This window comes from Lissotriton vulgaris, chromosome 9 (genome assembly GCF_964263255.1).
Source record: "Lissotriton vulgaris chromosome 9, aLisVul1.2, whole genome shotgun sequence".
Classification (NCBI taxonomy): domain Eukaryota; kingdom Metazoa; phylum Chordata; class Amphibia; order Caudata; family Salamandridae; genus Lissotriton; species Lissotriton vulgaris.
The window spans coordinates 1,022,994,353-1,023,010,780 of record NC_141697.1 but is presented as its reverse complement, the minus strand read 5'-3'; the positions used below and the strand labels follow the sequence as shown (position 1 = coordinate 1,023,010,780).

General features: G+C 42.4%; 1 protein-coding gene across 5 annotated transcripts in view; it reads right to left on the bottom strand.

Annotated features, from left to right (window-relative positions):
- Positions 1-16,428, bottom strand: part of LOC147692727 (cyclin-dependent kinase 17-like) — a 600,938-nt gene that overhangs the window by 250,650 nt on the left and 333,860 nt on the right. For all 5 annotated transcript variants that reach the window (XM_086938922.1, XM_086938918.1, XM_086938917.1 and 2 more), the window contains one exon: positions 8,803-8,926. In XM_086938922.1, the coding sequence (XP_086795048.1) occupies positions 8,803-8,926 (124 nt within the window). The remainder of the gene's footprint in view (positions 1-8,802; positions 8,927-16,428) is intronic.

Genomic DNA, 16,428 nt, shown 5'->3' with positions numbered 1-16,428 from the left:
AGATATTTTCTATGAAGGGCTTTCTCTGGCCCCTCAGTTTGATTTCTTCCACATCACACTAGACACAGAGAGTACTTTAAGGAAGATCAAACCCCTGATAACATCTATGATTCACTACTCTGCTGAATACTGACCCAGATTTGTTAGACAGAAGCATTCTGTTACTAGGTCACAGAAGTGTTTTGATAACCTTTACGAAAGGCTATCATGTCCCCATTAAAACCATCATCACACACCGTGGCTCCCACTCCTAAGCAAAGTAGTGAGGGGATGGTCAGCAGACAAGGTTAAGAACACATTGACAATCATCAGGTGCCAGACCTAGGAACACACCAAAAACAGCACTTTTGGATACTGTAGTTAACATTCGCCGCTCAATTGTTAAGGAGCACCATAAATTATTAGTACAGTTTAATCTCTTGATCTGCTTGACCATTCTATAGTGCTACAGAGGCAATGGGATATCAGAGGGGTGGAGGAGATCCTGCATTCAGAGCCAGATGCACAAAGCCATTTTGCGGTTGCAAGACCTGTGATTTTCGAAATCACAAGATTGCAACTGCTAAATGCCTTTTTGCCATGTACTAAACCCCTTTGACTAATAGAGAGACTTTCCAAGTCTCAAAAGAGGTTTTGTTATTCATCTCGAATCACAATAATGATTAGTTACAAATCACAAGGAGATGTATCAATCGTTTGCAACCCTTTTTGTACTCATAAACCATTGAACGGCTACAGACATCTAAAAAGACTTGCTATCTGATTCGCAAAGGGGAACCTGTCCCTGTTAAACAACTTTCCCTTTGTAAGTTTCTCACCCGTGTGGTACCTTTTGTAGGAATTCAAATATACCCACAGAGATTGGGTCAAATGAATGACCACAGTCAACTCGCACTGCTTTACAAAGCACAAAAGGATTGTGATGTCTGTGAACACTCCTAGCTCTCCTGATATGAATGTTTCACTCTTAATTCTGGATCTTGACAAGACAATGTATATTAGAACAACTGCAATGCTAACATTTGTAATAGGCTAGGTCCATACTCGCCAGTCGCAGTACATTGTAATCACAGACAGTTGTGAGGCACACCAAAACTTGCAGCATGCAGCTCACATTCTGGTGTGCCCTTTGTGGGTGGTCATATGGCTGAATGAAATTCCTTTCCTGCTTTAAACGTGAAATCAGGTTTGTAACCTTATTATAGAAACCATGTTGCAAAAATCATTTAATGAGAGTAGTTCTACACCTACAAGCAGCTCCCTCAAACTCAGGGATAGAGGGCAAATAAACCCTACAGAAACGTATGTTGGATAGGACAGTTAGAGCTTAAAAGCAAGGAGCATTATATGTAATGCACCACACCCAACCTCGTCCACATGGCAGAACTGGGAAGCGCAGTAGAGATGTGCATAGACATTAGGTTCTATCGAAAACCTCTTCCCAGGTGCTTTTGAGGAGCTTGTTGCATAGTATGGCAAGAAAAATATGCTAGGGAGGAGAGGAGGTGCCAAGATGACTTGCATTTCAGATGTAAGTTTAATTGTTGGGACTCAAAATATTAAATATCTAAGCTGCATTATATTTATGGGGTTATGTTAACACTTTCTTCATTTACTCCCGTTTTTACCGATATTTCCATTATCTACAGGGTTATAAAACGTAAACTTGTTTACCTTCCAGGGTATGTTCCTTTATCTATGAGAAAACGGTATTAGCAGAGCAAAATTAGTCTGTTAACAATGATAAATAATGTTGACTCTTTGATGTTACGGGTGGTTTGTACAATGTTGTTCAATGGAATATTATTGTGGTTTGTGAATATCATCTACATATAGTCAGCCATTCTTTATTCTGAAGCACATCACACACATCAGAGACTGCACACCAATGCACTTTAAAATTAGATGCATTAGTTATTTAGATAATCAGCATTTCAGATTCAAAATGTTGCCATGGGAGATGTCGACTGTGGGAAGTATGCGGTCCTGAATTCCTTGAATTGTAATGAGAGCTCTCGCTTGCACTTATGCGCATCCCATAAGTGGGTAAAGGGGCTTAGCAACAACAAGGAATTCATTAGAAGGAGAAATAGAGGATATCAACATTACACCGCTCTATACACATCCACGAGGGCGGGCAAACTGGACTTCACTGAATACTTAGACGATGTGTCTCTGGGGTGGCTGAGCGATACCCAACTGCGATTTTTAAGCACCCCGTTTGAATTAGATGAAGTAAGAGACGCCGTAATGCATATGCAATCAGGCAAGGCCACTGGTTCAGACGGTATCCCGGTTGAATTCTATAAAACACATATTGAGTTTATGGCCCCAATATTGCGAGAAGTGTACGAGGATGCACTAGAAGTGGGGCATTTGCCCCCTCTATGAGGCTGGCCCTCAACACATAGCTACTAAAGCCAGGCAAACCACCACAAGGCTGTGATTCTTACAGACCTTTCTCACTACTTAACTGTGATGTAAAGATATTAGCCAAACTTATTGCGACACATCTTAATTTCCTTATGGAAAACTTGATATTGCCGGACCAGTCAGGATTCGTGCCCGGTAGAGAAACATCTCATAACTTGAGAACGTTCTTTACAGTTATGAATAATGTCTCTGATGAGTTACCAATGGCGGCAATATTTCTAGATGCCACAAAGGCATTTGACTCCCTGGAATGGGATTATGTGTTCGCAGTGATGACACGCATGGGGTTCCCCCCTATCTTTTTAGCCTGAATTAGGTTATTATATGAATCACCCACAGCTAAAGTGGTCATAAACGGAATGCTATCCCAAGATATACCCATTACGAGTGGCACACAGCAGGGATGCCCGCTATCACCCCTGCTCTTTGCGATCGCATTGGAGCCATTGGCAGCGAAACTGAGGCAACATCATAAAGACAAGGCGCTCCAATGCAATCTACGACAAATATTAATTCCTCTATATGCAGACGACATCACGCTATATATTCGGGATCCCCGGCAAAATATAAATCCTGTACTGAGGGAATTCATAAAATTTGGCAGAATGTCTGGTGTACAAATAAATTGGAGCAAATCATGCTGCTTCCCCCTCACGGCTGCAACAACTAAATTTCACATGGACTACCCCATACCCTGGTGAGACGATGAGTTTAAATACCTGGGAATTCGTATATCAAAAGACAGGGGCGAGCTGATGCGGTTAAATTACAGGACAGCTATGGCCCAGATCTCAGAGAAAATCATGCGCTGGATTACGTTGCCACTGTCGATGGCAAGGAGGGCGTCCCTAATAAAAATGGTCCTTCTACCGCAGTTATTATATTTGTTCTTGAACATTCCCTTTTATCCCGGGAGGTACTTCTTTCAACAGCTGAAGTCCGAACTGATCCGTCTAGTGTGGGGAGGCAGGAGTCCACGACTCAAATGGGAAGTACTCACCCGGCCGTATGTTCAGGGAGGGTTCGGATTCCCGATTTTGAGATGTACTATTACAGTGGGCAAGCACACTACGCATTTTTCTGGGTACATCAACTCCGATACATGCCTCAAATAGCGGCGGAGCACTGGCTAGCATTACCTGTCCCCATAGAGGGCGCACTATTTATCCCGTCATCTGGTAGAGACAAGACACCGTCCACAGTAATGAGTACAGTCAACGCATGGTCCCAACTGGCCAAACTGCTAGATACATCTCTGGTATATTCCTCGCTCTTACCGCTAGTCTACCACCCTGATATGTCACTACTCCAGGAGGCTATCTTTCCCAAGCTGAGGGAACACACTCAGGTTACAACTTGGGGTGACCTCTACCATGAAGGTACGTTTCGGACACTGGAACACATGTTTTTGGGTATACAACAGTCACCCCTTGATACATTTTTGTACATTCGGCTACGACAAGGACTCATAGCTATCACTCCTGACTTTCCCAAAGAACCTCCTATATTCGCACCTCTACAGAGGATTCTACAGGGGGCGCAAGCTAAGAAATTAGTATCGACAATTTATAAGACTGTACACGAGATGAGGGACCTGCCAACTCCGATTGCTAGAGCTAAATGGAACCAGGAGCTAGGTGTGGAACTAACAGATAGGCAGTGGTACTTCTGTGCTCTGCAGACAGAACGAATCTCAGCAAGCAGTAGACTCAGAATTATTCATTACAAGTATTTACACAGGCTATACTTCACGCCCGCGCGCATGCATAGACATCGATTATGAGATACAGACACTTGAGATATATGCCATGCCCCAGGAGCTGATTTCCTACACTTAGCTTGGGATTGCGAGGGCATACACGCATACTGGATACATGTATTTAGGACCCTATCCGAAATGACCAATGAAGAGGTAGTGCCCTCCCCGGTGCTAGCACTCCTGGGATACGTCGAGCCATTACAGGCGGCGCACCGTAAATATGTTGCACTGGCGCTACTTATGGCTAAAAGAAGGGTAGCATGCAGATGGGGCAGGGGGAGAGCACCTAAATTTAAGGACTGGTTAAATGATCTTATTTACTGCCAGGAACAGCTAGCAACATACACCGAACTATTACCTATGGCCTCCAGACCAACTGACATGTGGGCCCCCTTGAAATGTTACTTATTGGCGCAGGGTAAATCGGACACCCAAGAGAGACACAATACTTGAGCATAGGGCTCCCATGAGACAGAAGTTGCACACACTTTAAGGGCTGATGGCATGTGCTGGGACTTCTGTAATGAGATCGACAGGGAAATAGCTAGAATCACCTAATAACACCCTGTAGGCAAGAACGACTGAAATACACCAAATGTAATTATTTACGTTTGTGGGGTCTCACTACCTAGAAGACTGAGCTGTTATGCTTCTGTGAAATACCTACATGCGTACTTGCACAGATAAAAACTGGGTTAAAGATACACAGGACTGGACATCAAATTGATACTGCACTGCCTGACTAGAACTGGATTGGCATGCTTCTGATATGCACATGTACATAATTGTATTTAAATTGCCAACACTGGATGAGGACTGTGCTAATTGTAATAATTTAACGCACTGTATGCTTAGTAATGTACCTATGTTTCTTGTAGGACTTGAATAACGAGAAAACTCAATACACAAAGTTTTAAAAAAAAGAAATAGAGGATATCAAATAAATTAGCAATAAACTGTGATTTATGTGGCAATGTGTTTATTTCATTCATTTTCACAGCATGAAAAGGGCCTCAAAAGACATTTAAGTGCAATACTCATTAAGTAAAAACGTGAAAACAAAGTAGAAAGTAGAATAATGGCAGAACAGACTACTATGTGCCCTAATACACATTACATATTAAAATAAACGTACACTGTATCTATCTACTCAATCCAGGGAGCCATCATATTACCATTTCAAATGATTCCTGCATTAAAACAGGATAAATGCAGGTATTAAGTATTACTCTGCCCCCTTTGAATAGTGTTGCAGACTCCGTCACTATACATAGAATGCAACTGGACAACTGCACACATTCTATAAGCCTCGGGAGATACCAATGCATTGTTGCCAAGAACGTTTAGTGAGCTGTGTCCGGCGCACCATGTTTTTTTTAGCTGGTTACCACTCCCACCAATAATATTCGATACTGCAAAAGGGGAAAATGAGTGTGTGAATTTCTGTTGTACAACGCATGGGACAGATGCAAACCTGAAACAAACGAATCCATATTTTTAATGTAAGAGAATAAAATGCTAAAATGTGGGCATGCGTCCTGATGTCTATATTATTTACTAACCACATCATATCATTTTAAACCCTGCCTTGGAGCGGTCATCAGAAGGATACGGGATTGGCCCTACTTTGTAAGCACAAGGTTTACAGGTTGTACTCCCATAATTAAACTGAACATCAGAAATTACAGGCACAATGTAGTAGGTCAGCAAAAGAAAAATAAGTAGAATCATGTTACAGGAGTAAGTATTTGCTAACTATATCAGTTAACCAGGAAGCAAGCTAGCATCAGGAATAACTCAAAAAGGGGATGATCTTATTTGTGCCACTGTTTTTCCTTTCTGAGTTAATTCTAATCCTTAGCAAGGTAAAGATTAGTTATACAAATATACACAGGATACCATGCAGCTAAAATTACCTCTGGTTTCATAAAAAAATGAAAGTGAGATCTGGTACAATTTTTTGGGTAACTAAATAGGTTTTACATTTTCGTATAAGGTCAAAAGATCATTGGAAAAGACAGCCATTATTTTTTGGGGTGTGTTACCAAAGCAATATGGAAAAACTCTCCAGAAGGAACCAGTAATCTCTAGATTGTAAAACAGGTCAATGGGTCGAGAGGTCTCCTTCTGGAACCGAATAGTAAAGTTCCGGTCAGGAGATTAGGGCCAGATGTAGGAAGGCTATTACCGGTCGGTAACGGCCGAAATTAACGAATTTCGGCCGTTACCGACTGGTAATAGGCGTTTCTGATGTAGGGGCCAAAATGAAGTATTCGGTAATTTACCGAATCGGTAATTTAAGTAAACGGTAAATTACCGATTTCTGAAATACCGATGCGGTAAATTACCGAATTCCTAATGTAGGGAGTACTTAAATGAGTGCTTATACCATGTTAGGATTCGTTATTTACCACCAACTACAAGTTGGTCGTAAATAACGACAAAAAAAACAATTTTATGCAAATTGCTTCAGTGCAATGTTGCAGTATGTCTGCAACATGTGCACATGAGTGTGTTGTTTGATTCATGACCATACTGACTAGCGAACAGTCTTGATTTAAGACTTAGTAATTAAAGCTAGTCTCCTGGAATGTTTAATAAGACAATCCAGGCTAAAACGACATACGATTGAGTCTGTTTGCGGAACGTTGATGAAGCACAGTTTTTTTAGTTGGAGAAATACCCGAGTTAGAAAAATAGAAATCTCAGGGAGGAATTGAGTAGAATCATGGGGGGGCGAGCATCTGCACCCTTCTTATTATTCCTTACTCTTTTCCAGTGAATGTTCTCCCCTCTACTTTGGGGATATCTTCTCCACTGTATGATTGGAAGACCCGGAAGAGTACGGATTTATGAGACCTACTACATTCCGGAAACCCAGTGACCGAACTACGGCATAGGGTAACAAGTGGATTTGACTGCGACAGTCCTGAGGAAGACCGAAGTGACCTCTCGGGGCACAATTGAAGCGGTCGAAACATGTTGACTCTAGCAGTGGTAGGAGGGAAGTCTTGAGGAACCTCATTTTCTCAACAAGACATTTTCCCATCCTTTTTCATTATTTTTAATCCTGATAGGGGTATCAAAATTGGGCTTAATGAAGTTAATTCTTTCTATTGGCACCCTTAATCAGTTTTAATCACATCCTAACTGCACTTTTTTCGTCGCACTCACATCAGATCCACGAGGTGTTCACTTACACGTTCTATCACTTATGTATGTTATTCGTTGTACGTATTGACGGACTGTGTTGTACGTCTTGTGACGTGGAATTTATTATTTTTCCCCCTCCCTAATGCTCCGCCCTGGATGTGGCTACACCAGGGCGTTTGTAGCAGGCCCGATGATGAAGCATGTCACATACTTCGGTATGTGAGAGGGCAGTTTTTCCAAATTGGGGAATTTTCCTTTGTTGTAGTTGTGTACTCTATATACCCCTTGTGTGATCATTTGGTTGCCTAAGGGGGCCCGGGGTATTGGAGTTTAAACTATTGTGGCCCTCTCCCCTCTTGTGTGTAGATCTGCAACATGTGCACCCACACACAATTGAGGGGGGCAACAGGGTGTCAAAGTGACACGCTGCCACCCTTCAATGTTTTCCCCCTTTTACCGAATCGGTATTTACCGATTCGGTAATTGCAATTCATTCCTAGGGGCCTTCGGTAAATACCTCTTGATAAAAATCCCAAACCAACACCCTCTGCCCTCTAATTGCTTTTTTATATCTGTATTACTATTCTCTTTCAATTGTCTCCTCTACATAAATGCTTCTCTTCATTTTCCCTTTTAATTGGACTGACAAATTTGCAATTTATATAGTAACAGCAGAAAGTTACCTCTATTCTTGTTTGACTTGATTAGACAATACGGACTACACTTCTCCTCATGTGAGGCTTGCCCCTTGTTGAAAATTACTTTGGTGGTGCACTCGCCTCTCCATACCCAACTTGTCTATAGTGACTCACAGTGCTACCACATTTTTTCTACAAATTAGTTTCCTTCCAAGTTCTCAATGTATGCAAAACGTCTTCTCCCATATTATCTCAACTCTGTGTTCCTGCTGTTTGCTCCTTTAAGCTCTACTACATCTGGACTGAATTATCCAGTATTAGTTCCTTAGCAGGCAACAATGACTGCTTTTTAAGAGGTTTTTAAAGCCCACTATTCTGTAAGGTTTGGGACAAAGTGCCATATTTTTTCAAATTAATATACAAAATAAGAAAAACAGACTTGTTGCTATTGCTGTCATCTCAACTACATTAACCTTCCAATGCATAAAAACTCTCACTCTCCATCATATCACAACATAACTGACCACTGTAACACACAGGTTTTGTATAATTACTTTAATTATTACTGCTGTTCTTATTACTATCAATATTTTAAAATATATTATTCCAGAAGCAAGCATGAGAAAAAACGGATCTCATGATTGAGCTTTTGTATTTGGGTTAAGAGCATGAATGGCGTTCGGCATGGTAAAATTGAGAAACACAAAACAAGCATGCTTGAAATCAACACGATTTGACAGCTACTTCTACAGACATCGTTGTGTACTGTGCAAAAGATGGCGAGATCACAATTAAAAGGTTCATACAAGTTTGCCTCACCAAAATCGGCCAGTTTCAGCTCTCCTTTGTCATTAATGAGAAGGTTCTGCGGCTTGAGGTCTCGATGTAAAACCTTCCGTCTGTGACAGTAAGCCAAGCCCCGTAACAACTGGAATAAAAAGATCTGGAGGGTGACAGGAAAAAAGTATTGACTTGGTTACTAATTAGATTGGAAGGGACCAGGTGGAATGGACCGGTGTCTCATAATTTGTTTAAACCATCTTTGTGATTTTCAACTAAAACACATTTTACATTGAGAATGTATGCGAATGACACGTAATCGATAATTAAAGCTTGTGGCACATATATTTTCTTAAGTATCAGATTAATCTTCGGGATATGTGCAGAGCGATGAAAATAGAGAAAAGAAACAAACAGATTTGAATATACAAACATTGCAGAGGGGGAACAGTTCTAGATTGCGCATGGGAGGGCTGGGTGAAGGTAGAGATGTTATCTATGTAGAGAGGTTAACAATAAGCAATGTTGGGTCCTCCTGTATGTTGGAGGTGAGTGAGGGTGGTCATAGGCAGCTAACTCCAATCTGTCACTCGAGAGGCTTTACCATGGGCAAAGATGGAGTTAAGAAACTCGAGGAAGATTCACACTGTGACCGAAATCAGGGTAACAGTAAACAAGAATAGGGGGGTGACTATTTTAGTATTAACATGGCCATTGTAGAGCATTAGCTTGATCGTCACCTCATGCATAGTGAAAACAAAAAAAAACATCAGTAAAATAAGAAGAAATGGGTACTGAGAACAACATTATTTCTGGGAAACAACTGTTTATGTCTCTTTACAAAGTAACAGAATCTCACAAACCATCCAAGCTGGGATCCCTGCAATCAGATAAGTGATGCTCCATGCCAACATATTTTTCACTAGATGTCATGGGCTCAAATCGCATATGGACAAAAAAATACAAAGTGCAACAATTAAATCCCAAACCAAATGTGGTGTCAGGGATTCAAGCAAGAAGACGGCTGGAATGCCAGAAACCGGTCCTCGGAAGCTTGTTTCCGGTCCAGGGAAGACATGGCTTGGCAGTTGGGGTTGGACTGTTCCCATGAGGCACAGGGTCAGACTGATTTGCATATAGCCATGTCTGAACTGGGGTGGCAGAGTGGGCTAAAGAAAGGTGATGGATTAAACCCAGATCTTTTGACTGGATGTAAGTGTTTGATTGATTCAGATGCTCCGTCCATCACCACCCCCTTTTGTACTGCTTTAGGGTAGGAAGTGGAGCAAACCATTACATTTGCTCTAAATGGAGAAACAGCACTACTCAGCAGTTATAGAAACAGGCCCATTGTGGGCTATAAGAATCTGCAAAAAAACAAATGGGTAGCCTATGAGCCCAGTGGAAAACAGAATACCAGAGGGTTATTTTCTTTCTTTCAAGCTGTAAGTTATATGTCCCGAGCCAACTGCTTTCCTCAGTGACTGGGAACATGGGGTAAGGACCAGGTCATTCTGTTACAAAATAACTCAATCCTTGTGTGGAGAACATTTGCTAGTTCCAATGTAAAAAAAAACCTAATGTGCAGCCTGGAAGCCACGAGAATAAATCAGAGTTCTCTTCTTAGGCGCAACCCTGTAAAATATTGGTGATGGGAGCAAGGCATACATGAATTTATTTTCCTAACAGATGATCAATCCCTGCTCTTCCAAGGTCTTGCTTCACGTTGTGTCCTGAGTCAAGCAAAAATAGGAGTAGTCAACTCATTTTGGACAAGGTTGATGTTATTTTGTCAAGCATGGTTCTCGCATGAAATACATGTGATCCTGCTTAGGCTGTCTGTATGAGACTAGTGAACCCTTCATAATGGCACACATCAGAAGAAAACAAATAATCACGTTTTTAAGACTAACCAAAGGTTGGTGGTAGCATCATTTGATTCTATCCGTAAAATTACATTTTGCCACTTCCATCCCTATGAATGGGACCCCACACAATGCCTGAAGAAGGCAGTCGGACATTCACTTGCTCATAGCGTTCACAGCAGAGGCTTACATATTACCTTGCTTAGTGCTAACTGCTCCCAAATGTGTGATACACATCTGCATTTTGCTGTCCAATATTTCGACAGATTCACTACTCATCTTTTTTCACAAGGCTAGTCGATTAAAACAAATCACTGCCATGTTGTTGGGTAAAGTCTACGTAGCATACACTTATGAATGAAAAATCTTAATGCCATTACCAGAATGCTAAACCCTCGGGGATAGTAAGGGTGAGATGAAAGGAAGGAAATGGGAGGAAGTGAGGCTTACCTTGTCATATACTTCACAGCAACTATGAATACTAGCACCGAGCAGGGACTAATGAGATCCATTTATAGAAACCGCACAATGAAAACCATGGATTTAGCCACACAGCTCTCATAAGATGCAGCTTCTGGCATGATCTTGTGTAAGACATGGAATCCTGATAGGAGTCCAAAAGGTAGGCTTTTGTACCGATAGCAGACTCAATATCACATCAGTGAGGACGCTAGGTGGGGATGTGATGATAAGCATCTTGGAAGACAATAGCACATAGCTAGTTCCCCGATTAGAACCCGATAGAATCTAGATCAAACTAGCAATTTTGGAGGACAAAGGAAACTGGGTGCAGTATTCCTAGCTTTTTGCCCAGAGCTGCGCCTTCAGGGTAGCCCTTTCTGTAATTTAAAATTACTACTCTTAAACCCTTTTTAAAAATACTTACCGAATTTATAACAATCCACAAAATATTCTATGACTGGAAGTAGAATAGTAAATAAGCCTACTGGAATATTTGGGGAAAGTTGCTCTTTCCCCAAATATTCAAAATTTAGAGTTAGACTAGTAAATCTGACCTTCCAGTATCTGCATGCCCACTGCTGCCCTGAAGACGCAGTTAAGGGCATGAAACACAAATGAGTGAAAGATGCTGCCCTGCCCCTCCCATCCTCTACAACACCAAAGCTGATGTAGATCCCTGGCCAATTTGATCGAAGTTCTAGCTATATGGCACCAAGTTCAGCAGCTCGTTAGTCTTGTGTAATATTTTGTAGCCACTAGACGAGTGCATAAAAAAGAGTGGAAGCGAATGGGAGCCCCACTCCTTAGTCTAAACTCTAACAGAATCCATGAGTGATTCTCCACCAGATAAAAGAAAAGAGACGACGACTATCCCAGCCTTTGTGAGAGCTGCGTGGTCGTTCGCTGAAAGTGGGGGGGGTCACCATTATGTTCCTTTTATATCGGAGTATAGCAAAGGGCCTCTATGAGGAACTCTAGTCGATATGTCTTTAAGTCAACAATTAGTAAACCCACTGACATTGCTAGACTCCTTTCCTTTTCCTGATGAACCTGCTCCAAAGAGAGCAAACCTGAGAAAGTTTTAGTCAAAATACAATGAAGGTTTATGCTTTATGACCCCAACTTTACCTTAATTAAGGCTTTTGTCTGTGGAGTTAAAAGTATATACCCTTTCCCTCTTAAACACTTGACTTTTTATTTCTTTTTTATGGTTTAATTCATTTGATCCTTCATCAAATGTACATTTTTCTTTTTATCTGTGATGCACTATATATGCTATGCTGTTTTTATGCTTAGTCTGCAATACTGCTGAGTTGGAAAGGCCATATTCCTAGGCACATGCTGCTAAGAATGAAAGCAAAACATTTTGCTTTTACACTTGTAACAGGTTTAAATGGCTTTTTAAGCATGGTAGTAAGGTCATATTTTTATGGTTCTTGTATTGCGGTTAAATTGTATTTTTAAATAGAATTTTTAAGAAATTGCACAACGTATTTATTTTTTTAACTTTCTGTCAGTCAAGACTGGGCACTTTTTCTGGCGCTCTTCTGGACTCTTATTTTTTGTCATTTAAATGTTATTTGAAGGCTAAACTGTTTGACTGGGTAGTGCGGGACGGAGAATCTTAATTGGAGGGTGTTGGGGATTGTTTTCCCTCTCTACGCACCATTACCCTTTCTTTGTTTCGAGCTAAACACTCTAGCAGTTGGAGGTGGGCGGGGCTAGTAGCGCTCCCCAGCCCTTCAAATGCAGGTAGCTGTGCGGATGTACTGAAAACTCAAAGGTAAGCTCGTTTGTGCTCGTCAGCGCCCAAAATGCGACCAGCGCCAGCCATGCTGCCCTTTCTGCTTCAGTCCAGCCTCAGAGATTGACTTGGGGTAAAGACTTATTATCCTTTCGCATGCCCCCTTGTGGTGAAATGCTGTCCGATTCCTTTGTAATGTAATGTAAAAAATATTTTTAAAGCGCAACTAACACCAGACGGTTTCTTGGCGCTCGAGCACAAGGGGGAAAACAGTTCGCAGGGCAAAAAGGCGTTAGTGATAAACATTACAAAACAAGTGAGTTTTAAGAAGGGACCTGAAACGAGTATAGGGGGAAGCAAGTCGTATACCTAAGGGGAGTGAATTCCAAAGGGAAGGGGCAAGAAAAGAAAATCTCAAGCCACCGTGTTTATTGCGTTTAAAAACCGGGACATTAAGCAAGGCAAGATGGGAGGAACGGAGGTTGCGGGAAGGGACATAAGTGTGTAGTAGTGAAGAGATTAAAGATGGACCCGTTCCGGCAAGGGACTTAAAGATAGTACAACCTAGTTTAAATTTGCAACGCTCGGACACGGGAAGCCAATGAAGGGATTTTAACAAAGGACCAACGTGTTGGTGCCTGGGTTGATGATAAATGAGACGTGCAGCCTGATTCTGAACAAGCTGCAGCCTCTCCATTAAGTATGCCGGGACGCCAACGTAGAGAGAATTGGCATAATCTAAACTTGAGATGACTAAGGCTAGCAGAACTAAAGTAAGGGCCTCAATGGTCAGAAAACGGGCGATCTATCGGACTTTACGCAACTGGAAAAAACTGGAGGAGACTACGGCATTAATCAGGGGCTTCATTGTGAGATCGTTACTAATGATCACCCCAGACTTTTTGCTGAGTCGACTGGCCTGGGGGGGGGGGAAGACCCAACCTCGCAGGCCAAAAGGTGGATTTTCATGGATTGGCAGCGCCCCCGACAAGAACCAGCTCTGTCTTGTCGGGGTTAAGCTTGAGGTTGTTAGCCCCCATCCAGTCACTGATGTGACAGAGGGTTGACTGAAAGTTGACAATGGACTGGTCCGAGGAGTCGATATTGAAGACTAGCTGAATGTCATCCGTGTAATTAAACGCAGTGACATGGCTACCTCGCAAAGAACGAATAAGGGGGGTCAAGTATAAATTAAAAAGAAGGGGGGATAAGGAGGAACCCTGCGGGACACCACAGGTCAGTTCGACCCTATCCGCGGTAAACTGCGAAAGCCGGATCGCCTGGTGGGGATTGCTCAGGAAGGAGCGGATCCAGTCAAGAGCCCTGCCCCGAACACCAGCCTCACCGACACGGTCAACCAGAATATCGTGGTCGACCGTGTCGAAGACGGCCGACAAGTCCAGGAGCACCAGAACCTGACTGATGTTTAGAGTCCGCTCCTCTTCGCAGTTCCTCCATGACTGACAGTATGACAGACTCCGTAGAATGGGCGGGTCTAAAACCGGCCTGTTGGGAGTCAAGATATTGAGAACACTCGATGAATGAGCTCAAGATGTTGGTGACATGAGACTCAAGAATTTTAATGAGGTAAGGAAGAAGGGAAATGGGACGGTAGTTGCTCATGACCGAAGGATCTGCTGTGGTTTTTTTTTTAAGATGGGCACAACCTCTGCAACTTTAAAAGAATTGGGAACCAGGCCAGAGGAAAGAGACTTATTTAGAAGCCCCAAGGAGGGGAGAAGCAGACAGGCTGTGAAGGCCTCACGAAGGATTAGGGGGGGGACAACAATCAGTGGGGGACCCAGAAGCGACCTTATTTAAGAGAGCTAAAAATTCCTCCTCCGAGATAGGAGGGATCTGAGTCAATTGCTGTCCGATTCCTTTGTGGATAGTCACGGTACGCAATGTTCTAAATGCAACTTTTGGTGGTGTAACCTGTTTGACTCTCCTGGGACAGTCTCCTGCAAATACATACCACCTCCCTCCAAGTTATGTAAGGGGGCTCAACCACCTAACCACTAGGAATTGAAAACATGCTAAATCAATGTTAGATTGCTTCCCAAATACAAAACCCAAATCTGGAACTGATTTAATGACTGAGTAGGACATTGTTTTTTTATGTTTTACTGAAGCTTGTCTCAATGAGAATTCTGGCCCTGATATCATCCTGGCCATAGCAGAGGGCTGTTTAATTTCTCATGTAGATTGACCTGGAGGTCCTGGTGGTGGGATTGCTGTTAATTATCGCTCAAAATGTGCATGCACCTCTACTAAACTGTAGGGTTTGGGATTGAGGAAATGGTCTTCTCCTTAAAGATATTGGAAAACTTTTCCCTGTCTGGTGCAGTAATCTGTCTTCCTCTAAAGTCTCCTCCCAGTCTGTGAATGTATTCATCAATGCAATTTGGGATTTCAACATATACACACAGATGATCCCAACAACAGATTAACAGAGCAGTTTAAGGAATCTATGGCGGATCTTAATCTTATACAGGTTGTCAAGGATGCCACTCATATCAGGGGTCATACCCTCAACCTGAACTTTTCTAGTCACTCTTTGGTCATGACGGGCTCACCTCTTCAACTCACCTGGGCTGACCGTTTTTAGTGCCCTTCTCCACATATAATGCTATTGTCCAGATTGCCAGCCAGATGCGCAACGTCGTGTGTGTCAACCGGGCTGCTGCAGCTCGAGCTGCTGTGGGCTCAGCTGAGAAGTGTATGGAGTCTTATCTCGGCACCCAAGTTTTTCACAGATCTTTGAAAGACCATTTGCAGGCCTTTGTAAACTGTTTGCCAGTTTACAGTACCCCCTGCGCCCCCACTCTGCCTATTCCTTACATTTGGATTTTACTTTTACTGCCATAGCGTGAGAATGCATTTCATGAAAAGAAATATAAAGTAGGTTTGCCAAAAGAAAAATACCAGCCATTTGTTGTTTTAAGAGCCTGCAAAGGCCTCGTCTTGACACCAAATAGGGTTATAAATAAAATCATATGAATTGATTTGTAATGTGACTTTCCTGTCTTTGTTCTATTTAATTATCAGTCATGGATCATTCAGGCAGCCCTAGAACACAATTAAAAATACTTTCTATTTATATTTGCTGTTTCAAGTATGCACAGATAAGTGATGAAAAAAGCATTAGGTGACTGCTAATTTTTCTAATGTTTGGGACATCAATATAATGAGCTTGCAACCCTAATCACAACACTGGAAGTTTGTTGCAGGATGAGCACAATATTTATTTCCTCCACCCTTGAACCCTGAACAGGGCCGGAAACGCAAACCGGCCTTGGCAATTTGGACCAGCCATGGGGGAAGGTGGTTAGGATTGGGGGCTGGGGGTGTGTGCGTGGAAAACACTGCAGCTGCTTTTGGTACAGGGGGCCGATATTGCAGCACTGCTGCAAAACCGGCCCCCTGTACCAGAAACAGCTCCCACCGGTCCAAAACAAGTCTCCACTCTTCCGGGCCATCGAGAAAACATCCAGTGCCGCTACGGCCAGTCTGGCCCTGTACCTGAATAATGCCATAATAGCAATAGTTTAACTTATAACTGAAACCCTATGCCAACCCTCAATTACATGCAGA